Below are 23,642 nucleotides of genomic sequence, written 5' to 3'. Positions count from 1 at the left end.
GGGCGAGGGGCTTTGTCGGTTTCTTCCTCGCCGCCACCTTCTTCTTCTTTTGGACCGGCGGCGCCAACGCCATTGCCGTAGCCGCTGTCACCTCGTGTGGTGGCTTGATCATGGAGCTCCATGGCTTCGAGGTGGGCGGCGGCGCAAAGCCACCTTGAAGTTTTGTGTGTGGCGCCATGAAAAGGCCGCACGCAAGACCGGTGCTTGGCGGTGCTCTGTCGTCAATGGAACCGGAGGTCAACCCACGCAAAGGTTTACAGCGACGACGGAGGAGGAGGAGGCGGCGACGGTCGATGGGTCGCGAGCGTAGGGAAGGGTCGGGGACATGTCTACACGGATGTCCATCGCCGACGGAGGCTCAGGGAGGGGCGAAGATAGGCGCGGCGAATGACGGTTGGAGGTATGCGCACGCGATTAGTTTTGTCCCGCATGCGAGCGAACGCATCAAATGTAGTGTGTGGGATGCAGTTTTTTCGAGTGCGTTGGCACGGTTTTACCGCGTGCGGTATTATTGAACGGCTGCTGGAGCGTTGTTTTCTTCCGCGTGGGCTATATTATCGATTTTTTGATGCCCGACTTATTTAATGTCTTTATTGGAGATGTTCTTAGGCGCAACGTCTTTGTTGCACGAACTGACCATGACACGGGTTTTCTGCTGCAAGAAGAGCCACTCTACCCCGTGCACCTCATCTCTCACGATCTTGTGTGTGCTTTACATTTTTTGACTCGCAAAGCCAGCTTCCCCCGCAGCCTGCTTAAAATTGCTCTAGGAATATATATGTATATATATACTGTAGCAGCGCTTGATTGCCAATGGGGCCAGGGGCGATTGCCCCTCTCTGCCTACATTGATTTCTCACCCATCTGCCGTGCTTACTAATCACTTTCCAAAAGATCCAAATCCTTTCACTTGGCTCCGTTTAGTTGCTGTCCTGCCCTGTCCTCCAACCGTATTTCGATTCTCTATATATACTTGGTACTACGTCCTCTGTATCCTCCTGCCGGTTTGCCCGGCTTCAAATGCGTGGCCGTACATCTCAACGGGAGTTCAGTACGTACCTTGCAGATAGATAGATAGATAGATAGATAGATAAACATCGGCAGGAAACATTCTTCGGAACCACATAATCTAAACTGAATCTCTGGTTGCTTCAAAAGCCGAGTAGTACGTACAAAACGCTCGCTGCAAAAGCGAGTAAAGTAGCCGGTGTGGTGTGGCTGGACCCCGAAGCACGTGCAGCTTAATGCTAGTATTACAGACGGTGTATGTAAACCAAGTCAAAGGCCCATGGAACGCCGCCTGATTGCTTCAAAACCTTTCTCCTCGCTCAGAAAAGCGGCGTGTCGCGTGAGCATCACCCTCTCGGAAATCACTCGTCCGTCCGTCGGAAATTCGTCACGTCAAAACCCCCACCCGCTGGCGCTGGTACGAGCCCTATCGGTCACCAGACGCGAGATGCCTGCCTGCCTGCCCGTGATGTGCGGTGCCGTTTCTCCGTCGGCATTTTCTCCCAAGCGGCCGAGCAGTCACCACGGAGGGAGGCCTCCCAGTGCCGCCGTACAAGCAAGGAGCGGCAGGCAGTGATCACCGACGGTCGGTCAGGCCATGAGACGAGCCACGCCACGCCACGTTCGCAGGGCCGGCCCCTCTTCGCAAGTTGCCACGCCAAGCTGGTCCTTTCGTTACGTTTTTTTTTAACCGGTATATATATAGTAACGTTCTGATCAATCCGCGCGCCGCCCGCATTAACGCTGTGCGCCACCAACCGGTCGAGGTCGGGTGGCACGCGGCTCGGGTCGGCTCGGCTGCGTCCCGTTGCTCCCATCGATTTTTTTCGATTTCTGCCGTTCAAATTTGAATCGCCACCGCACCGGCCCCGGTCGCCTTTACGGAACCCGGCGCCCCTCTCGTAGCCGCAGCCTCCATTTATTAATGCCGTTTTCCACGAGAGAGTGGAGTGGTGGACTGACCTGACCTGACCTGACTCGACCCCTTTTCTTTCTCGCGCCGCTGTGCCGCCTGCTTCCTGCCTGCCTTTCCACCACCCCCGTCCCTCCCTCTCCTTCGTGCTCCTCTCCTCTCATCCATCCCAGCAGACGCCGAGGCCAGCAGCCAGCTAGAGGCCGGGCGTGGCGGACAGGGCAACGGGCGCAGGCCATGCCGAGATCCAGGTGGGTGCAGTGCAGTGCATTTCAATGTCCGGCGTCGGTTTCCTTCCTTTCTGAGACGTTGGTGCGCATTTAATCCCAGGGGGTCCGAGCTGCCGCAGCGGGCGTCGCCGCGCGCGCCGCTGCACCTCAAGACCACGGCCTCCTCCGACGCCAATGGCGCGCACCACCGGGTCGTCGTCGACCGGAGCAGCCCCAAGGTCGCCGACCGGCACTCCCCGCGCAGCCCGCTGCCAGAGGTACGCTGCTGTCTCTGAGTCAGTTTCTCCATTCACGCTCCCCTCTGGTCATGCTCGCCGTTTCATCTGGCGGCGGCGCGGTTTGCAGAAGAGGCGTGCGGGGACCCGGGTGGCGGAGCTCGAGACCAAGCTGGGGAAGGTGCAGGACGAGCTCAAGAAGCTGAGGGAACAGCTCGTGTCTGCGGAGGCCGCCAAGAAGGACGCGCAGGTCGCGCTCGAGGAGGCCAAGAAGCATGTCGGCGCCAAGGGGAGCCCCAAGCCGGCGGCGTCCCCTCCCTCCCCCGCCCCTCTACCGGTCGAGGACGAGAAGAAAGCTGATGAGGTGAAGGTCGCTGAAGAACCGGCGGCCGTGGAGGAGGAGGAGGAGGAGAGCAGCATGAACTCCCCGGCGACCGATGTGTTTGAGGTCGTCCGGACCGAGTCGGGCGACAAGGAGAACCAGAGCGCGCTCGTTGCCGAGGACAGCGAAGAGGTGAGCTGTGGAGACAAGGCGGCGCTGGCCGAGCAGGAGGTGGAGGTGGAGGTGGAGGAGACCAAGACGATGATTGAGGAGGATAGCAAGGACCCCGCGGCCGCCATTGGTGGCGGCGAAAAGGAGAGCCCGGAGGTCGTGGAGCTCAAGGCCCAGCTCATGGCCAAGGAGATGGAAGTCGCCGTCCTCACGGCCGACAATGCGGAGCTCAAGAAGCAGGCCGATGAGGCCGCGGCGGCGGCCAAGAGGGCTGACGAGGAGGCTGTGGCCAAGGCTTTTCTCGTCGAGCAGGAGCTCAAGGAGAACGCGGCGCGGGAGTCCCGGATGCGCGAGCAGCTGAGCGCGTCCGAGGCCGCGCGCGAGGCGCTGGACGCCGAGATGCGGCGCCTGCGCGTGCAGACCGAGCAGTGGCGCAAGGCGGCCGAGGCAGCCGCCGCGGTGATCGGCGGGGACGCCCATCTTGTCGGTCACCACGGCCTTGCCGGCAATGGCAACGGGTGGGGGTCCCCCGCGACGATGCCGGACGACGGCGACGACGAGGGGTTCGGCAGCAAGCGGAAGGGCGCCGGCATCCGGATGCTCGGCGACCTGTGGAAGAAGAAGGGCAACAAGTGAAGGTGACTGACAACAACCGGAGTGGCATATCCGTATGCCTGAACGCTTGTCTCTGTCGGATCACAGATCCGCATTTCGCGACGGCGAGCTAGCTCAGCTCAGCTCGCGCTCTAGCTCATGCTTGGATCGGTGCACTGATGTTTACTGCATTTTGGTTCGGATTTCGCTTATGTTTGTATGATGATGAGATGATGTTCGTGAGATTAAACTCTGTTTGGTGCTGCCTGAATGCCTGACGATCGATGGGTCCATGCTGCGTTGCTTCTGCTGCCCCATTGTAAGAGGAACCAAGATACAGTTCGCCGTTTTCTTGGATGCTGTTGATGATGCTTACGATATTTTGATACTCCTTTAGGGGCATCTACAGCCCCTCTAACGCGGATCCAGATTGATCGGGCGTCGGCGAAGGCCGGACGAGCCGGCGGTTTGCCTCCACCTCGGCCTTATTCCCGATGGAATCCATAATGGCCTGGTACTCCGTCATTTCCTTTGATTGGACGAAAGCAAACTCCGCCTTCGCCTCCGTCATGCTCAAGCCAGGCTCCTCCTCCTCCCACGTCTTTGGGGAGTCCGGAGGGAGACCTGTAGCAAACGGGGCGAGTCTGAATCTCCGTCTTGATTTGAAGTCGTTGCTTCGGAGTGAGTTGCGTGTAGGTGGTGATGAGCCGCCGGATCATCCTGACGGACAGGGAACTGCGAGATGAGGCGGACGGGCTTGGGTGGCGGCGAAAAGGAAGAGGCGGATGTGGTAGGGCTGGGGCGCACCGAACGACTTAAATAGCCAACCCCGACCTCGGGCGGAAAACCGGAGCGGCGTCACACGACGTTCACACCGCGCTGACGGTCGAGGCGCCCGTCGAACCGTCGGGTTTCTCGGAGTGTCCGCGTGGGGTCAAGCCGACATGGCGGGCGTGCCCTGGCGCGCTTGGGCTCCCCATATCCGCCCATTTTTAGGCTGAAAATAGGGGGGTCGGTCAGCTCGGACGTTTGAGACCCGTTTGAGAGGTCCGTTTGGATCGACTTTTTATGACCGGGCGGTCTGTCCGGACGTTTGAGGAGGATTTGAGGGATCCGGCTGTAGATACTCTTAGATCCATAATTAGTGTCATAGTTTTGAGCTAAACGTAGAGCATCTGCAACACATGCGATAAAAATCACGCACAATAAAAACCATTCTTTTAGCGTCTGAGCGATTTGCGCGCGCGCTCGAGCAAACGCGTGAAACAGTAGCACCTCAAAAGCTTGCACGTCATTTTTGGCACGCGTCGGCAAGTGTGGGTTATAAATCCTGCGTCGCATCCATGCTCTTCAACTGCCCACTTCTTTCGCGCACTTCGTCATTGCGCCTTCGCCCCTTCCAGCGCCTCATCGCCGCGGCGCTCCTGGAGTAGCTCAGGCTTTCGCGACGTTCGCGCCCGTCCCTCTAGCGTGTTTTATTCAGAAATCCGCTCCGACGACACCGCCTCGAGCTCGGCACGTCCGAGACCGCTGACGAAGCCGCCCGCGTGTACGACGCGACGGTGTGGCGCCTTAGGCGACCTCAAGTGTAGATGAACTTCCACAACGTCAAGCGCAGGATGTCGCGCCTCCCCCGTGTCTGGTCACCGAGAAGGACTGCCGCATAATCAGGAGTGCCGCCTTGTTATCGTCGAGAGGGACGAGTCCGCCATGGCGGAGTGGCACCAACACTTTCGAGAGGACATCGCCGCCCAAAATGAGTTTTGGGCGTACAGGATAACAGAGCGAGGTGCGTGTTGTCAAGACAAACGTCGTCACAAGACATTGAAGATTTCCCAAATAGGCAACATGGACACGAGCTCGGACTTGAATGATTCTCGATGGGAGGACGTGCTTCTGTCGTCATCGGACTACACCACCGAGGAGTAGTAGTCTAGGTGTATTTTATTTTATTAGCATGTTTTATGAATTTGAATTTGCATGTTAGTTTGTATTTGAATTTTAATATTTGCATTTACATTTTTGTGTATGTTTGGACGTGCACGCTGTATTTTTATCAAGCAATGCTACAATGCGTTAAATTTTGTAGTCCGTGAAAAAAAAACGTGCTGCTCATTTGTTTGTTGGAGATGCTTTTAATTTAAAACTACTACACTTACAATCGATTGGAAGGAATATTTTCAGTCATGTTTTTTTTCTTTTGCAACCAAAATATTTGACGCGTGGAAGGAATATTTTCAGTCATGTTTTTTTTTCTTTTGCAACTAAAATATTTGACGCGTGGATCACGAAGTCGAATTTGATGCGTGATTTGATGTGAATCAAAGGACAGCTTTTTTCTTAATCACATTTATAGTGTTTTAATATATGCATCTCATTTTTTATGTTTTTTTTTGCTATCATAGGGACCAAAGGAGGCCTGAGATTCTAATACTCTGCAAAGAAAATTCTTTTGAAACAACGGCAGAATATCCTTGAAAATACTGTGAAGAATCTATTAGGATATTTGAAGCAGCCGTACAAAATGTCAATCAGTATCAGCTCGAACTGCCACATGATGAGACGCTGAATTCTTGACGATTGGTGATGATTATGGCATCTGCTTACTTCACGATTGTTGATGATGGTTTTGTAGTTTTGGATTTAGTTGATTATGGTTCTGTTTTTTTTGGATTCAGTTGATGATGATAGGATTTTTGGGAGATGCGGCCAGAGATTTGAGCAGCTCTCCCAGGTAACAATTTTTGAAATGCTCCCGGCGTCAAAGGTCTCCTCCTGGACCACAGGCTGAAACCGTGGAGATAGAAACCAAAAACAACCCTTTGCACTTTTCAGTGCCAAGCTGCAAAACGATGGAGTGCTGGGCCACGCACGAAACCTGCAAAAAGACATACGTGTGGGGTAGGTGAATGATCGAGGAGCTCAGAGAGAGTGCCTAGCCAAAAGCATATCGATTTATCAGGAGTCACTATACCACAATTTTTCCGGTAAATCCAAACAGACGAAACAAGAAATTGACAAGCTAATATCTCTTACTTACGTAAACTGCTTCGCAGCTTAGCGTAGACGTAGAATTATCCGTGGTGAGTAGTGACAACAAACGGCTGAGAGCAACTCTAACGCGTTGACTCAAAAGGACCTGCCCTTTGTTCGTTTGAGTGGACGTGTTCGTAAGTTCGTTTATTTTTGTTTTAGATTGATAGCGCGTCCAACAGGTGAATGCATTTTGATTTGTGACTATTTTTGAGTTTTTATTACAATATACCAATTTTGTTTTGTTCAAGTTCACTTAATTCTAAGAAAATACAAATAAGTCATAGTTTCACAACAAAATAAAAATATCATAGTTACAAGCCAAATAAAATTTAAATTGTCTCGAATACTTGTGAAAGAGAAAATAGCAGATATACCTATTGGTTGTCAACATGAGACCACATATACCCTGCAAAAAAAAAAAAACATAAGCCTACATGTACTCAACCAAATCATTTTGCGGTTGAATGTGACTTTTTCAATCACACATTTGATGTTAAAATTTGATGAACTGTACAAATGTTGTCATTCATCTATGCTCACGTTAAACATTTTCATCCTGAAATTGAAACCCTTGGTGTAGATTTTATCCAGATGGTTATCCTCTACGATCATGTTGTGCATGATCAAACAAAAAGTCATCACCTTTCGTAACATATTGGTACTCCAAGTTATAGCAGGATACTGAACAATGCCCCATCGAGGTTGAAGAACACCAAAGCCACGCTCCACGTCCTTCCTGGCACTCTCTTGTGCCTGGGCAAATCTCTTTATGTTCTCTCCTACAGGGTTGAGAATTGTCTTCACAAGAGTAATCCATTGAGGGTAGATGTAGTCAGCTAGGTAGTATCCTTTGTTGTAGTGATGGCCATTGATCTCCGAGCCAAACACTGCTATCAAAGCCTTGCAAAACTTCATCGCAAAAAAAAAGCCTTGCAAAACTTATACATGGAGTCTAGGCACGTGGACTCGCTCATTTGGACATACTCATCAATGAGATCATCGGATACTTCATATGCAAGCATCCGAATGGCTACAATGCATTTTTGATAAGAGGAGAAGTGAATCCTTCCTAGGGCATCCTCCTTGGACTCCAAATAGTTACCGTACCCCCCCCCCCCTCCCGAATACGGCTGAACACATGTCTAGCCATTTGAAAGCGACGTCCGAATAGGTGGTGTTTGAAGAGCGGGTCAGTGGACTGAAAGTAGTCCTGTCAAAGTAGGCAACGGGCACTAGATTCAACACTAGAGTATGGCCCGAGATCGAGCCCGTAAACGTCGGTCGTTGCCTACTCATGTGGTCATGGACGACCAAAATAGCCGCCACAATATCCACATCATCGGATGAAGAATCATCCTAACGGTAAATGAAATTGTGAAAAAAGTATTCGTCGTCGTAGTCCATTTGTACCTTGCGGGCAAACCATTAAACACCTTACGGACGTGGTGGAAGAAGCTGGTGAGTGAAGAGCCTCGCGCCCCTCGGAGACCAGGTAGCGGGCCAGTCAGATCTGGAGGCGTTCGACGAGCGGGGTAGTTGTGCTTGTGTGTTGTCGGCAAGGGAGGCGAGAGCGTGGTGGTGTCAACGGCGGCAAAAACGATCGAACAAACGCTGGAGTATGGATCCGTTAGGGGGTTACGTACTCCTAGAGAGGTACGTGGGTGCGGGCGGCCGGCCTAGGCACATGAAGTGGGCGGCGGCGGCGAGGGGTGGACGGCCAGGTGTGCTGGCTGCCGATGGGAGGAAGTGGAAACGGCCAATGTGCCACGGACTAACGGGCGGGGGGACAAGGACGAGCGTACACACATATTCAACTCAAATTTAGATTTAAAATGGACTACGCGTGGACAATAAATTGATGCCGGTCCGTTTACGCATTGGATCTGTTTTTTGTCCGTTCCGATTTAAAACGGGCGCACGCCTTGCTTGCGTCGACGGGTTGGAGTTGCACTGGGCTCTCGCTGCCTTTGGCACGCTGATAAGCTTTCAGCAGTGCACTGCAGTGCTATGCAGTGCGCATAGCAGCATAAATTTCAAAACTGTGAAAGCTGGGTGCTGCGATGCTGTAGAGGCAGACACTGCGTGCTCACAGCCACAGGGCCAGGCAGCAGCGCGAAAGTCTCCATGGCACAGAGGCGCAAGAGGCGGAGGAGGAGGCACGCAGCGAGCGCCCTCGCTTCGCCCGTCGCACGCGGCACGGCACGGCACGCAGGCGCACGACATGAGTGGCATGTCGCTAGCTGTTGGAGCTCTGTTGCCACGGGCTCCGCCGCGCAGGCTGTTCGAGTCCCGTCGTTTCCCGCTGCCATTGATGAGGACAGCCTGCGCTCCGCCACGGACCCCCGGTGGCAGGTCTCATGCATCATGGACTTGCACGGCCTCGGGAGTTCAGACCTGCCCCCTGGGCCCCTGGGGCACCGTCTCCTCGACCAGCTAGAGGCGCATGCATATGCATGCATGGACCATGGTCCAGTGGCTCGGCCGGCCGGCCGTCCGTCGAGACCGGTGGGTGTGGGTTCGGCCGGCTTTATTATTATGATGCGTGTTGGCGCCGGTAGCCGCTGGCATGGTCGCCGGAGTGGTTGCGCCGGTTTATTGGCGTCCATCGCGTCTGTCTGTACGGCGCAGGGCGTTCGCACTCGCCGCATGTGGTGTGCCCAGAACGAGCTAGCAGATAGGCCGAGACACATGCATGCATGCATGGCGCCGCGCTCCTTGAAAAGCTCAGCTCCCGTTCCGTTAACCATGTTGGTGATCGCGTGCCGCACCGTTGCGCTTCTCACCACCCCGCCGTCTCTGCATTGGCTTCCCTCCGACAATGCGTGAGAACACGCATGGCACTGGCAAGCGTTATACGAGTACAATGGCAGCAGACCTCCATGGCTCGTCCAGATAAAGATGGAGAAAATCTGTCACGTACATACATACACGTCGCTGGTGTTTCTTTTTGTAACTTGGGGTGGACGGTTTGAGAAATCCTTGGGATGCTGGGGATCGGGAGACATGCCAAGGTGTTTGGTTGATTCCTGGTAGAGGGGGGCCTTGTGGTAATGCGCGCGCTGTAAACGTCTGTAGCACGTACAGTCGTACAGTGTCGATGACGGAGACTGTACCGGCTATAAGGGGGGCACACATTTTCCGGTTCGTGCAGCAGTGTGGCTCCGTATTAATGTTGTGGGCTTTTGCGCTGCGTGGTGTAGGGCACAGTCACCACGCACAGCTAATCTCGGTGCAGAGCACGCGAGGTTCCCACGTTCAAGTGTGTGTGGATCGGATGGCATCTTTCATTTCTCAGTTGGCAGATGATTGCTCGATCCTTCTGTGCTTTTTTTTGAGTTGAATCCTTCTATACTCGGGGTTTTAAGATTCGGTTTTGCTAAAACTCATTCGAATGAGAAACAAATTGGCCTCATTCACTTTTTCAATGTATGACATCCTTTCTGTTTTTTTTTGTTTTTTTTTCTATGTAGCAGTTGTAACCTAAGTGACACGGCTCGCAATTGCAACCCGTGATATTCAATTATAAACGCTTGTGCTAAGGCTAGTAGTTGCAACCGACTCGACACGACCGCAACTGCAAGACGTAAGGCCCGAACGAAACCTGCTTTTTCCCAATTTTTTGTTGTAGTAGTTGCAGCCGTAGTGACATGGCTGCAACTGCAACCAAGCACACCCAACCGTAACCGCAGCAAGCGGGGTGATGGACAGCGTCCTTTTTCTTTTTTTCTATTTCTATGTAGCAGTTGCAACCTAACCGACACGGCTGCAACTGCAACCTATGCTACCCAACTGTAAACGCTTGTGTTAAGGCTAGTAGTTGCAATCGACCTGACACGACCGCAACTACAAGACGTAAGGTGCGAATGGAACCTCCTTTTTCTCTTTTTTTTGTTGTACTGGTTGCAACCGTAGTGACACGGCTACAACTGCAACCAAGCACACCCAACCGCAACCGTAACGAGCGGGGTGATGGAGGGCATCCCTTAATCTATCATAACATACCATAGAAAAAAAAGTGAATGAGACCAAATTATATCTCATCTAGATGAGTTCTAGCCACTCCCTTTAAGATTCATGGCTCCACGGCGTCCGTTGATTACTCGGTTGCGGGTGGCGGACAGATTAGTCAGGCTGGATCTGATTTCCTTGTGCCCGACGACTATGGCGGCAAGGCGCATGGCACAACAACGAGATATCGGTCTACCTCGCAGTGCTTGCCCCAGGTCTGCGAGGGAGATGTGCAGACCAGCGAGAGTGTGTGCTAACCGTATATCTGGACATATGTCGGGCCGGCCTAATAAAACCCGCAACCGGTCCGACCGTCGGTGCCTAAATTGTTGGCACAAGTACGGCCCGCCAGTGAAAAGGCACCGTCAGGCATCTTTCCTAAATCCTAAAAATGGCAAGCCTGAGCCGGCTCAGTCCGCCGGTGAAAAAGCCCGTCGGCCCCCTTTCATAAATTGCAAAAATGACAAACCCGAGCCCGGCCCGACCTAGTCATGTGGCCCAAAATCTAGGCCCAAGCCCGACTCATGGGCAAGGTCGGGCCAGGCGGGGGTTTTGATGGCCAGGTGTAGCTGGCAGATGTGCGATAGTGTGTGTGTGTGTTGGGGAGGGGGGAGGGGGGGTGACTAGTCGCTCGTGCTCTAGGAGAAAGCTTTGCTCGACAACTGCTGCGTCGATGCTGCCAATGCCCTTTCGGGTTCATTTCCTTTTTGTTGGCATTGTTGGCGGATTTAGGCCCCTAGCAGCTCGGGCGGCGCCCCGGGGCGTAAGGCAAATCTCTAGTGTACACTGTAGCATTTTACTATAGCTATACTGCTACAGTAAATGAAGGATGTCTAGGTTTGGCCCTGCTTGCGTGGGGCTTGGCCCATTCCTGAGTCCCCCACTGATCGTGGAATCCAACTTTTTTGAACGGGGTGCTTGGACTTATGGTAAAAGCCTTGGATCCGACTTGTTGGTTCACATGACAACATCATTTCTAATGTTACCTGACCATTAGAGGGGCGTCTTCGAAGACCTTCATCCCTTTGCTCAATGCCTTTAGGCTAGATGAGGGAGGAGCAATGCGGGGTCGGTGGCGTGATGACGTGTGTGCTTTTCTGACAAAGACAATGATGACATCATTAATATATGGATACTGGCCAAGGTGATGTACACCACAGAGCTCAGTGACACCGCACCCGTTGGTCCTTGGTAGAGGGGCACTCTTCCGGCTTATTTCATACTCCCTCCGTCTCAAAATAAGTGTCTGGAGCTTAGTTCAACTTTGTACTAGAGCTAGTATAAAGTTGAGACAATTATTTTGGAACGAAGGAAGTAGTTAATATATATTATTATTTTTGAACCTCAAAATATATCAGGTTATTTGTAATCGCCCCGTTCAAATTTACTTTGGTTTGAACTAACCTCTTGCAGAATGCCCGATTGCATCATGCCACTAGCTCTTCACCAGTATCACCACTGCCATCTCGAAAGGAAAAAAAATGCTCTTCACCTCTTTTTTTGCTTGAGAAATACCTTTTTTTCATGAATGGACCAATCCTCTGCCGCTCTAGCCCACAGGCCCACAAATATATGAACAGGAGAGCTAACAGCAAATATTGGGCCAACCCATTCCGGCCGAACACGAGAGTCGGTCAGTAGCAAGTACTGGGCTAAAATGCAGGCGCTAAAGCTTTGGGCCCGGTCCATCGTTCCCCGCGTAACTAGGCCGTCCATTCCTCCTCCACCCTACTGGTCTCCTCTGGAACCTTCCCCTTCCTTCCGCCCCAACCGAACCGAACCCCCCACAAACCCCGTAACCTCGCACCCCCACCCGAAGGCACGAGAAACACCCCGAGAAGAGAGAGAGAGAGAGAGAGAGAGAGAGAGCTCCGGAGATGTCGGCGGACGAGCTGCGGATGGACCTGGAGGAGCTGCGGCGGCTGGAGGGCCTCGCCACGCGCCCCCGCGTCGTCTCCCTCCTCTCCAACGAGATCCGCAGCGTCGACGCCAAGGTCTGCCCTTTCCTATCCCCTTCTCCCGCCGTCCATGCGTTTTCCGCTGATCGATTCATTCCGGCGCGCTGGGTGGACTCGGATTTTCGTGTTGAGCTCATGTCTTTCTGTTTGCTGGCAGCTGGCCTCGCGGGCTGCGCCCGTGCCGACGCCGGCGCCGCAGGCGCTCGCGGCGGCGGCGGCCCCTGCTGGTCCGAGCTACGTCACGCTGGGGTCGTTCAGCTGGGACCAGGACAACGAGAAGATCAGGGTACGTCGCTGCGAGAAAGGGGTCGTTTTTTTCTTTACGATTCTAAGTTCGTTGGCAATACTGCTAATGTGCTGGTTGGTTGATCCTATCTCCTCGTGCTTTAGACTTTACGCCATCTGGGCTCAGTGTCCAATGCTGGTTCGTAAAACAATCTTACTGTCAAAACAAAATGTTCCACTGCTGCCATCTTAACCAATAGTTGTATGATAGATTGTCTTATAAACTAATGAAATGATGATTGAGGGTGCAATATACCTTCGTCAGAAATTATTGACTACCCCATAATCTTATTATTACACAACTATTTTTCCTCAGGAACACTTGGATAGTAGTACTCCCCATGTAAACTAATATAAGACGCTTTAGATCATTGCCACTGAACAGACTTATCCTGTTATAATGCCCCTTTCCTTCTTACTACTGCGCGGGTTCTTAACAGTAATTGCAAACACAAGAACAGCTTATGGCATTTTGCTTGCTATTAAGCTAGAACCCAAATTTATTGTATCTCGGTAAATTTGTATGACAGGTTAGAATCGGTTCGTTTATTCGTAGGGCTGGCTACTTGACTGGTGAAATGTTTGCTTGGCATTAAGATAGAACCAACTTTATTGTCGTCTTCTTTGTATTAGTGAACTGAATTCACATGGCATTTGAATTTGAGGATTTCCCATGATGGTATTTAGATAACAGTTGTACTTTGTGCTCTGCCTGTTCAGGTCTATGTTTTCCTTGAGAATGTCGACCAAGAGAAGGTGGAGACTACTTTCAAGCCAATGTCAGTGGATATCAAGTTTCATGATGTTAAAGGCAAGAACTATAGGTGTGCCATCCCAAAACTGAACAAAGAAATAGTTCCTGAGAAATGCAAGATTGTGGTCAAGCCTACAAAGATTGTCATCACCCTGTGGAAAGCTTCTTCCGGCAATTGGTTGGACCTACACTACAAGGAAGACAAGGTAATTTCTGTACCGAGTTTTCATTGCCTTGGCCTCTCGACTTCTCTGAAAAAAATTAGGACTTAATTTTCCACAAACAAATAATATTAACCATAATTCCCATGGGCGCTGGATTCTCCTGGGTGAATAATTTTTTGGGATGAATAATTTGTGGTAGTGAGATCTCTCAAGTGATCACCAGAAAATATATTGGAAGCATTCAGTTATGTAGGAACCTGATGCAATGGTATTATGGTAGTAATTCAAGATTTTTTGTCTCCTGCATATTAGTACATTATACTGCTATTGTGAGTGTTAGCATCCCTGAAGAGAGGTCGGGCAACAAAGACTTGTGAATTACAACAGAGCTAGATGGAGGGGCAAACCAGCTGGGAGAGAAATATATCTAGTGTAGTAGGATTTCAGAGAGATCAGAGCTGGAATTTAGGAAGTGGGAGCATTGTTTAGTCATTGCTTGATCAAAAGATTACATGGTCACTTGGCCAGACCTTTGGCCATCGCTGTGCTCTACTGATTCATCAGAAGCACCAATCTGCTGGCATGCTTTTGCTGCCAGGAGAGCAATGATATGGTTATTTGATTCAAAATACAGCGAACGTGTTTAACTGCGCCACTACTATCCCTGGCCTTCCAGGTTATGAAGTACTATTGTTTGTTTCGTGCTGTTCCCGTACATATCATTCCCCATTTCCTCTCAGCTTTCATAATTGAATAAAAGGCATCATATAGCTTTCCAATCCTACTACATGCATCTATCACCGTGGCATAACTGCCAACATCTGGGTGCAGAAAGGAATCTGTTTAGAAGGCTCTTGAGTTGGAAGCAAGACAAGTCACAAGCCCGCTTCCCTGGTTAAGGAAAACTGCTTGGAAAAGAAAACAACTGTTGCCTCTAAATTGGTTAGAGCAAACAGGTTGTGGAAACAGGGCAAGCAAATACTAGGAAGCAAGCCGATCTGAAAACAGGGAAGAAGGGCTGCTGAAGAAGTTGTAGAATTGAAGAGTGTTCCATATGTCTGTTTGGCAACTTTGCTAGCCAGTGAAAGTAAAATTACTTAAAAGAGTCTTGTGAAAGCGAATTTGCTCATCTCAGTGAAAATCTAAAACATGCTTTTGATGTCACTGCTAGTGCTCATAGAAAGATGAACTATTTTTTTCCTTTTTTGGTGACAGTTTAAGCCAAGCATGGGCAAAGAGAAGGATCCAATGTCGGGAATCATGGATTTAATGAAGGTAAACACTCGTTCAGCCTCATGACTCAAGGCGATGTGTGATGGCATTCGTGGTCTGACTTACATGAGCTGTTTTTCTTTGACGTGCAGGGCATGTACGAGGAAGGTGACGAGGATATGAAGCGCACAATAGCCAAAGCGTGGTCTGATGCCAGATCTGGGAAGACGGCTGATCCAATGAAGGGATTGCCTTGATGAGCTGGTAGCGGTTTTGGTTTCGAGAGCTGCTGTATGTGCTGAGCTAGTCCGTGCATTCAGCGTGGTTTAGAGTACTGTCGTGAGTATCCGCATCGCATGTGTGAGGTCGATTGATACCTGTCTGATAATGATGGGGCATTATCAGAATGCTTGTTTCCTCCGGTGTTGGATTGGCCTAATTTGCGCATTCTCGCATTGTGATGTCTGTATTTGAACTGAAAAGAAAATGAATGCATGCTTGGGTGATGAGAAGAGCATGTGTATGCGCGCGCGATTCACTTGTTTTTTTCGTTCAAGTCGTTTGTGGCACAACTTCTGTTGGCTCAAGATAATCATATTTGTGGCTTTATGCATTCATTGACAGAAGTGCATCAGGTGTTGATTTGCAGTTCTGAGCGGACGTCCGTCTGCGGCGTTGGCCCTGTCGATTACCGTCCATTCATTCTGCTTCTGCCACGGCCAGCCGGTGTGTGTAACGGGGAAGCTCTCCATGAAAACAGAGCAGAGCAGCATTTTCTTCCATGCACTTTTATTTCTGATAACAAAGTTACTACAAGCGAGAACATGTGATAAGCAATCCAAACAATTCAAAAAAAAGACGTTACATCAGGCAAGAAACTATTCCTAAGACCACTCTGGCTCACAGGATCTCCAAAGCAGTATAGTCCCGCTAGAAGAGACACATCAAGAGTTTTTTGCATCCTGCTTGGCGACAGTCCAATGATAAATATAATGGAGCAACAAGGCCATTTCGATTGGCGTGGCCTTGTAGGGCAAGATAGCTTTGTACCGGTACATGTTCAAATGAACCACCAACGCGCATCCGCTTGGCAAACCTGCAGACAACAACAAAATTAAATATTCTACCTTCTTCAAGGAGGGACATTTTAGTTTATTCTTTTATTGAATACTACTCCCTCGGCCACATAATATAAGAGCGTTTTTGACACTAGTGTAGTGTCAATAACGCATTTATATTATGGGACAGAGGGAGTACTACATGTTTGGCGAGGCAAACTGACCTGAGAAGCTGACCGTGCTTTGTTGATCTTATTAAGAAAGAATATGGCTCCCGTAGTCCTGGTTAAATTTTTCATACCGATGTGCTTGGAGATGTGCTGACGGCCTTGTGTTGCTCAAAGCAAGTTCCACGTCGTCAGGTTTGAGAGGGCCAACCTCAGGCAACTCTACACCAAAAAGAACATAACAAAAAATATGTAATATGTCGATTGGATCGGTAAGAACAGGTGGAACTTGAGATATCACATTTCAGGTCTAAACTTAGACGCTAATGTAAGTATTTCACAGAAAACTACAAAGAGTTTTAGGAAATCAATAGATCAAATCTAACCTTCCTCTGGCACCAGCTCATCACTGGCTTCGAGAACTGACATGAGACGCCTCAATGGCTGCATAGCAGCCTCTTTGCACACAAGACGAATATCCGAACCAGAGTACCCTTCAGTCTTTTCAACTAAAATATCATATGGGACCTCTAGATTTGAGGTCATTGCGGGCAGAAGTTCCTTAAACATGGAATGCCTTGCTTCAGCTTCAGGAAGTGGTACAAGAATCTGATGAACAAGGCCAAAAAAATTAAATATCGGCAGTTAATTTATCAAATATATGTCAAGCATTGTTCACTCCTCCTTTATTCCTTCTTATAATAAAGGCCTCACCCATACAAGCATATCTTCCTACTTTTATCCTTCCATGACATGCAGTTGCAAATCAATGTTCCGTAGCTATGGGTTTGGGTATAGATACACTATAAATAAGAAAACGCCGATTTTAGAATCTTACTATCCAGCGAATAAAATTATATGTGAGCATGCTCTCTTCCAATATTTATTAATAATGGAATACCCCGCCCGATCCAAAATAATTGAAGCTCTAGGTTTGTCCTAAGTCAAACTTGACATAGTTTGACTAACCCTATAGAAAAATGTGCTAAGATCTACAACGTCAAATACACATAGTACAAAAATATATGGCATGAAGAATCTCAATAGACTAATTTGGTGTTCTAGATGTCAATATATTTTTCTATAGATTTGTCAAACTTTAACAAGTTTGACTTGGGACAAATCCAGGACTTCAATTATTTTGGAACAGAGGTACTCCCTCTATAAAGAAATATAAGAGCGTTTAGATCACTAAAGTAGTGATCTAAACGCTCTTATATTTCTTTAAGGAGGGAGTAATACTTTGGATACATCCCATGCATCCATTTCCATAACAGTAAGATATGCTCTTCTTTAGACTGATGGGAATTCAAATAAAAGTTTCTTAAGGTCCGAGATATAAGCCCCACAAAAGAATATTGAGCCATGGAATGACTGAAAAGACTGTTCTTAAATAACATATATCTGCCGAGTTAAAAACTACTTTGTTTAAACAATTTTGACAATGAGATTAAGACTATGTCCTTCGTGTGGAAAACAACTTGGATATAAACACATTACTATTCGTACCCGCTTCTCAAGCCGACGGAGCATAGCTGCATCCAATTCCCATGGTAGATTTGTTGCTGCAAGCACAAATACTAAGTCTTTGGTTTTTGTCAAGCCATCCATCTGCAGTAATAATTGGCGTAAATCAGAATACTTCAAGCGTCGACTAGCTTCATGCTCGCTACGAGCTAGGATGCTTCAAGCTAGGGTTTAAGTGGTACCATGCATTAGAATACTATAGAGCTAAGCCTATTTATATTATTAAAGTAGAAACCTGAATAAGTAGTTCAGTCTTCAAGCGTCGACTAGCTTCATGCTCGCTACGAGCTTCACCACGCTGACTAATAATAGCATCAATCTCATCAAGAAATATTGTGGATGGTGCATGATGTCTTGCAAGCTCAAAAAGAACTTTGACTAGCTTCTCAGAATCTCCTGCATTTGCACAAAAGAAGAACATTTCATTAGATTTTCCTTCATCAAACAAACCTTAACTATGTTGTACATTACAATAAAAATAATGATAAATGACCACCAGAACAAGTTAATAATTGTGCAAAACATGCCTAAATTACCTGTTGGTATGCGATTTAAGTAATTTAATCAAATAAGGCCCTGTTTGGAACCACTCAGATTATATAATCCAGTTTTTATAATCTATTCTGTCTCCAAACAGGACAGATTATGGTGTAGATTATAAAAACTAGATGGACAGATTATTCAAAACTCACAATCTACTCTACCCCAGCTAAATCAGATTATGGATTGCTAATGACCCATTATCCTTGTAAAGATGAAGATAATTACATTCCTGCCACCGCCACCCTCCTCTTTTTTTAACAAAAATCAGAGGGCAGACGGGTCATTATGCAATGTAAAACCTGGATTACAGTTTATATAATCTGGGCTCCAAACATACTCACCTAGATTATTTTTATAAACCAGATTATATAATCTATCTTCATAATCCAGATTATCATAATCTATTGTGGTTCCAAACAGGGCCTAAAATTGTATGCAGGACAGGAGGAGAGTTAAAATACGCACCACGCCATTTGCTGACAATTGATGAAGCCGAAATGTTGAAGAATGTAGTATTGCACTCAGTAGCGACCGCTTTGGCCAACATGGTCTGAAAATAAAAAGTTCTTTAAATTGGCAACACAGGATGTCTTAATGGCCGAAAAACTAGTCCAAAAGAAGAGAAGAATTACAGAACTATAATTTTCGCAAAAAAAAAGAATTACAGAACTATAAAGTACTCCCTCCGTTTCTAAATATAAGAACTTTTAGAAATTTCACTATGGACTACATACAGAACAAAATGAGTGAATCTACACTCTATAATATGTCTATATACATCCGTATGTAGTTTATAGTGAAATCTCTAAAAGGTCTTATATTTAGGAACGGAGGGAGTATATACACATGCAGCGCTCCTGCATGGTCCCAGCAAAGAAACCTAAGAACTATGAAACAATTACAAATGTCGATAATGCCGAATGACGCTCAAAAGCATTTGGTCCCCTTCTTAAAATCGCTCTTACAATATTCTCACATGTAGATGATTCTTGATTATGTTCAAATTTCATTTTTTATGAAAATCTTGATATTATTGCGGACTGTGGAAAATAAACAAACCCATGTTTTTTTCACAACCTAAAGAAGTAATATTGTTTAGGTCCTCATTCTTGATTTTTTCTCTTGCAGACTACAGATCAATAAAGAAATTTACAAAAACTTGATAGTACATGGTTACGAGCCAGATTTATTTTATTTCTTTTCAATTTTCTACACTGATTCTTTGATCTCTATATGATATCTCTATCTCTTGCTACAAAATAAACAAACCCAAGCTTTTTTCACAACCTAAAAATACTGTTTAGCTTTTCAGTCTTGATTTTTCATGCAGACTACAAATCAACAAAACAAATCACAAAAACTTGATGTTACATGGTTACATTCCAGATTTTTTTTTGGACTTCTTTTCAATTTTCTACACTGAATATTTGATCTACTTATTTATTTAGAAATATAGCATGTGAGGTAGGCTTCTGAAAATCGAAGTCCCTAAAAGTATCCGTTACAATACTATTTTTTTGTACGACATGACCGTTGCTAAATTAGTATGAACTATGATCAGAACATTATCTCGATATGATATCTCTTGCTACAAAGTACGGAGTGGTGATTTGTGATGTCCAGAGCGGAGATCTAAGAAATTTTGGCGAACAAAAAGTATGCAGAAGAAAATATGGACATATATACTTTGTGTACTAAATGCACTAAGTTGTAACATCTGTAACAAGTGTCCAACCTTCCCTGTTCCTGGAGGACCAAAAAGTAAGATGCCTTTCCACGGTGATAGTAGACCAGTGAAGTATCTGAATATATTAAAACATAAAATTAATGAATAATTGACAGATCAATAATATGCATTACGCCTTTAGAAGGTTTAGTATCGAGGTAGAGAACTGGATCTGGACTATTCTGAAAACCTCCAAACCCACCCCTCTGAACCCTCTAAATCCCAGACTAGATCTGGGGGGGAAATTGAGTAATTACCCTTTCGCATAATAATGAGTAAACTAATGTGACTGTCCTTTTCCAGTTCTATGTAGAGAAAAGTCAGGGATATAATCTGATAGATTTTTTTTCTCGAACTATCATCCGGTCTTCTCAAGTATGTATAGCAAAGCCGTAATTTTGCCTTTCTTTGTTAATTCGTTAAATACATAGGATAATTCATTGTGGTTTGTTTCTCTGCTCTGTGTAAGCTAACTAACCGAAAGAAAGTTGAGCAATAATTTATTAGAAAAGAGAAAATCATCACACAAAATTCATATGATACCAGGCATCTATGCCGTTCTGCGAAAAAAAGACCTTCACTACCTTCTCGAATTTATTACTTACTTGGAAGAAGGAAAATCATCACACAAAGAAGCTGAGAACCTTAGATACCACTAGCAAAGGGCATAATGATGGTACAGTTGAACACACTATGAGGTCATGTCCAAAGAATAACTTTAATCTTATCATAAAGTAGAAACCTTACTTTGGGTACTTTATGGGCATGACAACTGCCTCTTTTAGGAGGCGTTTTGCTGTCTCTAGTCCCTTGATGCTTTCCCATTGCACATCTGGGCTCCCTCGGATAATATCCCTGAAAGGAGGACAAGTCAATAGCTAGAAAATGTCATCCCTAATTCTTTGAGCATATGTGAAGCTTAATTACTCCTTACCGCAACAATGTCTCTGCTAAATTACGCATTTCAGCTGACTCAAACTGAGGTAGGAGAGGCTTCTGACTGCAAAAGTAACCTCCATAATTGTAATGTTCAAGAAGAGCAAATATTTTGAATAACTAAGATTTGAGCATGCAAAAATATGTTTCAGGAAGAGCGAATGTTGAAATTGAAGTGAAACATAGTGGCAACTTAGGACTTTCCGTATGTTAGTTTGCCGTGCTGGTTTAAAGATTTTTCGATGATGACACTTTTTCTTTCTTTCCGTGGACAATTACCATATGCCAAATAGCACAAAGATATGAAAAGAACTGAACCTGTGTTGGACTTTATTAGACAGGAAACAAGAAACCGTTAATGATTCAAGTTATGCTCCAGCTAAAATCCACAAAATCATGCCCAAAATTGTCCCCTTAAAGACATGTACCTGGTAGCACCAACAGCACCAATCCTAGATGGTTTCAAAATTCTCTTGCAAGACATATTTTAAACTACTTCCACAACTCTATAGGTAAGATGTCCAGCCCAACATGGCCAGTTAGTAAGGTTTGACACCCAAAAATGTTAATCTCCAGTTGAACTAGGGGCACGTCCGATGCAGCCGACCCCTTCAAGGGAACTGCATTGTGGCACTAATGCATTCAATCATACAATCCCAAGAGGCCAAAACAATTAGAACTCTCTACCTATTCCACAACAAACACATGCCGACAAACCAGTAGCTTTCACTCAGTCAACCCCCTCATATTTGGCACCAAAATTAATGCTGAAAGCTACAGCTCGAGATCTGATAACACCAGCATTAAAACAAAAAACGACGAAATGTCTCACATAACATCAGCATTCCCATCGCGAATCGCCGCGGCGCGCATCTCCGGCTGCCTGGCCTGTAACAGCAAAGATACGATTGTGGATCAAGGGAACAGGGCCAACCAAGAACACCTACATGCGCGTAATCGATCGCCAAAGAAGCCAGCGCGCACACAAACGCACAGGGCACGGACCTGCTGCTCGTACTGCTCGTAGATGGCCAAATCGGCGGTCCTCTTCTTGACGCCCCCGTTGGCGTGCCCGTTCTGCTCCGGCTCCTGCTTCTTGCCCCCGAAGAACGCCCTCAAATCCTGAAAAGAAGGCGGAGAAAACGAGGTGATGATCGCGAGAGCCAAGGCGCGGGCTCACGAGATGCGAGGGAGGAGGAGCAAGCGAGCGGGGCTAGAGAAGTGTGTCTGAGTGAGGCGCACCATTGCTTGGATCTGCCGGCGGCGTCTGCGGGCGCCGGAGGGGAGAGTGAGAGCGAGCGAGTCGGATGGTGTGCTGTTCGTGAGCTCGCTCGGACTCCCCGGAGAATCGGAGGGGGGGCCGGACAGAGACTAGTACCAGCGGTTGGTTGCCGGAGAGTGGGACCCGCACCGATTTGTCGACATGCCATCCACGCCCCGGGCGGATCTGGATCCACGCGGATACTGTACTATTTTTCCGCACATGCGCTCGCCACATGTAGCGCATGGGATCCTCTCGTGGACTCACCAACCACACCACCAGAACTCTCTCCTGTAACCAAGTATTCTTTTTTCCCTTTCTTTCTTTCTTTCACAAAGACAATATTGTTATAAATAAACTCATCACAGATACTAAGCATCCTAAATATAATAAATATTGCATCAAAATTCATAAACCATCAAACAACTATTACTGTAGTCATGACGAACCTCTTTCTTATAGATGCCATACTAATCTTGTTGAGGATGGACAAAAAGTCTTCGTGCACATGTCCCTAAAAACCAACGCTTTGAAGCCGATATTTAACCCTTGAATCTATCTAAAATGTATGAGATCTCACCATCGCATACATATGGTAAAAAAACTCTAACCTTGCCTCCCCAGGGACACATAAAAAATCTATGTCGAAACTACTTCGACTCCGTCCTGATGGATGAAGTCAACGAGGATTAAAGCTCGGAATGATAACTCAAAGGTGAGGCATCGCCATCCGCCCAAATGCTACCCTTGCAAGGACTAAAAATCTCTAACATAAATTACTTGTCAGAGCACACGCATTGGGGTTCCATTCCCCTTCATTGGTCGCAGAGTGATAGGTAGAGGGAAAGGAAATCCACGAGCTAACCGACGGAGCCTCAAGGAGATGGATTCTTCGTCCTACTCGCCACTTTCAGGAAAGAAGAAGGGAAAGAAAATATTGGGTTCGATTCAGATATCTAAAACAATTCTCACTTGATATCAAGTAAAAGTCTTCTCAAACAACAAAACTAACTCCTTTTGACCCAACTCGAAAGGGATCTTTGGTGCACCTTCTTCTCTAACATACCTTAAAACACCCCACCCTCAAATTTCTTGTTTTCATTTTTTCTCTCTTCCTCTTGTGCATGCAAACAATTTGAACTCACATTCGACATGAAAACAATTCAAACTTGTATGATACCACCACATAGAATTCAATGACATTTTTTTAAATCATACAAAAATTTGAATTTAAACATAACATGCAAAGCAAAGAGATGATCATCAAACATATAACGAAAGTTCATCCAAAATTATCACACATGGAGCATCAAATGTGACAGTACCACCCTTAAACCTGCCCATCTTTGATGTCAATACATGTCCATGAGTGCCTTCATGTGTGATATTTGTTGTTTAACAAGACCGCTAGTGTCCGTAAACATAATCTTTTACCCTTGATCCATTTTATGGGCCATCACCTCATTTCTAGTGATCATCAACTTTTCCCGCTCAATGGCAACAATGTGTTCTCTAGTGCCTTGAGCTCTATCCATCTAATTGCCTTTTCCTCGT

General features: G+C 47.1%; 3 protein-coding genes across 3 annotated transcripts; 2 read left to right on the top strand and 1 right to left on the bottom strand.

The window, feature by feature from the left end:
- Positions 1-1,888: 1,888 nt before the first annotated feature.
- LOC123444445 (interactor of constitutive active ROPs 1-like) lies at positions 1,889-3,724 on the top strand. The gene is made up of 3 exons (XM_045121153.1): positions 1,889-2,172; positions 2,252-2,408; positions 2,497-3,724. Exons 1-3 carry the CDS (start codon positions 2,159-2,161, stop codon positions 3,493-3,495), a joined length of 1,170 nt encoding a protein of 389 aa, XP_044977088.1. The 5' UTR covers positions 1,889-2,158; the 3' UTR covers positions 3,496-3,724.
- An 8,508-nt stretch (positions 3,725-12,232) lies between these two features.
- LOC123444444 (calcyclin-binding protein-like) lies at positions 12,233-15,382 on the top strand. The gene is made up of 5 exons (XM_045121152.1): positions 12,233-12,491; positions 12,613-12,741; positions 13,461-13,700; positions 14,874-14,933; positions 15,023-15,382. The coding sequence occupies exons 1-5, from the start codon at positions 12,375-12,377 to the stop codon at positions 15,125-15,127; spliced, it is 651 nt and encodes a 216-aa protein (XP_044977087.1). The 5' UTR covers positions 12,233-12,374; the 3' UTR covers positions 15,128-15,382.
- Positions 15,383-15,642: 260 nt separating this feature from the next.
- LOC123444443 (katanin p60 ATPase-containing subunit A-like 2) lies at positions 15,643-22,206 on the bottom strand. The gene is made up of 12 exons (XM_045121151.1): positions 22,070-22,206; positions 21,833-21,949; positions 21,660-21,715; positions 20,826-20,891; positions 20,639-20,746; positions 19,901-19,967; positions 18,631-18,715; positions 17,858-18,018; positions 17,605-17,706; positions 16,482-16,704; positions 16,153-16,317; positions 15,643-15,966 (listed from the first exon to the last, which is right to left on the bottom strand). The coding sequence occupies exons 1-11, from the start codon at positions 22,070-22,072 to the stop codon at positions 16,184-16,186; spliced, it is 1,122 nt and encodes a 373-aa protein (XP_044977086.1). The 5' UTR covers positions 22,073-22,206; the 3' UTR covers positions 15,643-15,966; positions 16,153-16,183.
- Between the last annotated feature and the right edge of the window lie 1,436 nt (positions 22,207-23,642).

This window comes from Hordeum vulgare, chromosome 3H (genome assembly GCF_904849725.1).
Source record: "Hordeum vulgare subsp. vulgare chromosome 3H, MorexV3_pseudomolecules_assembly, whole genome shotgun sequence".
NCBI lineage: Eukaryota > Viridiplantae > Streptophyta > Magnoliopsida > Poales > Poaceae > Hordeum > Hordeum vulgare.
This window is presented reverse-complemented; position numbering and strand designations above follow the sequence as displayed.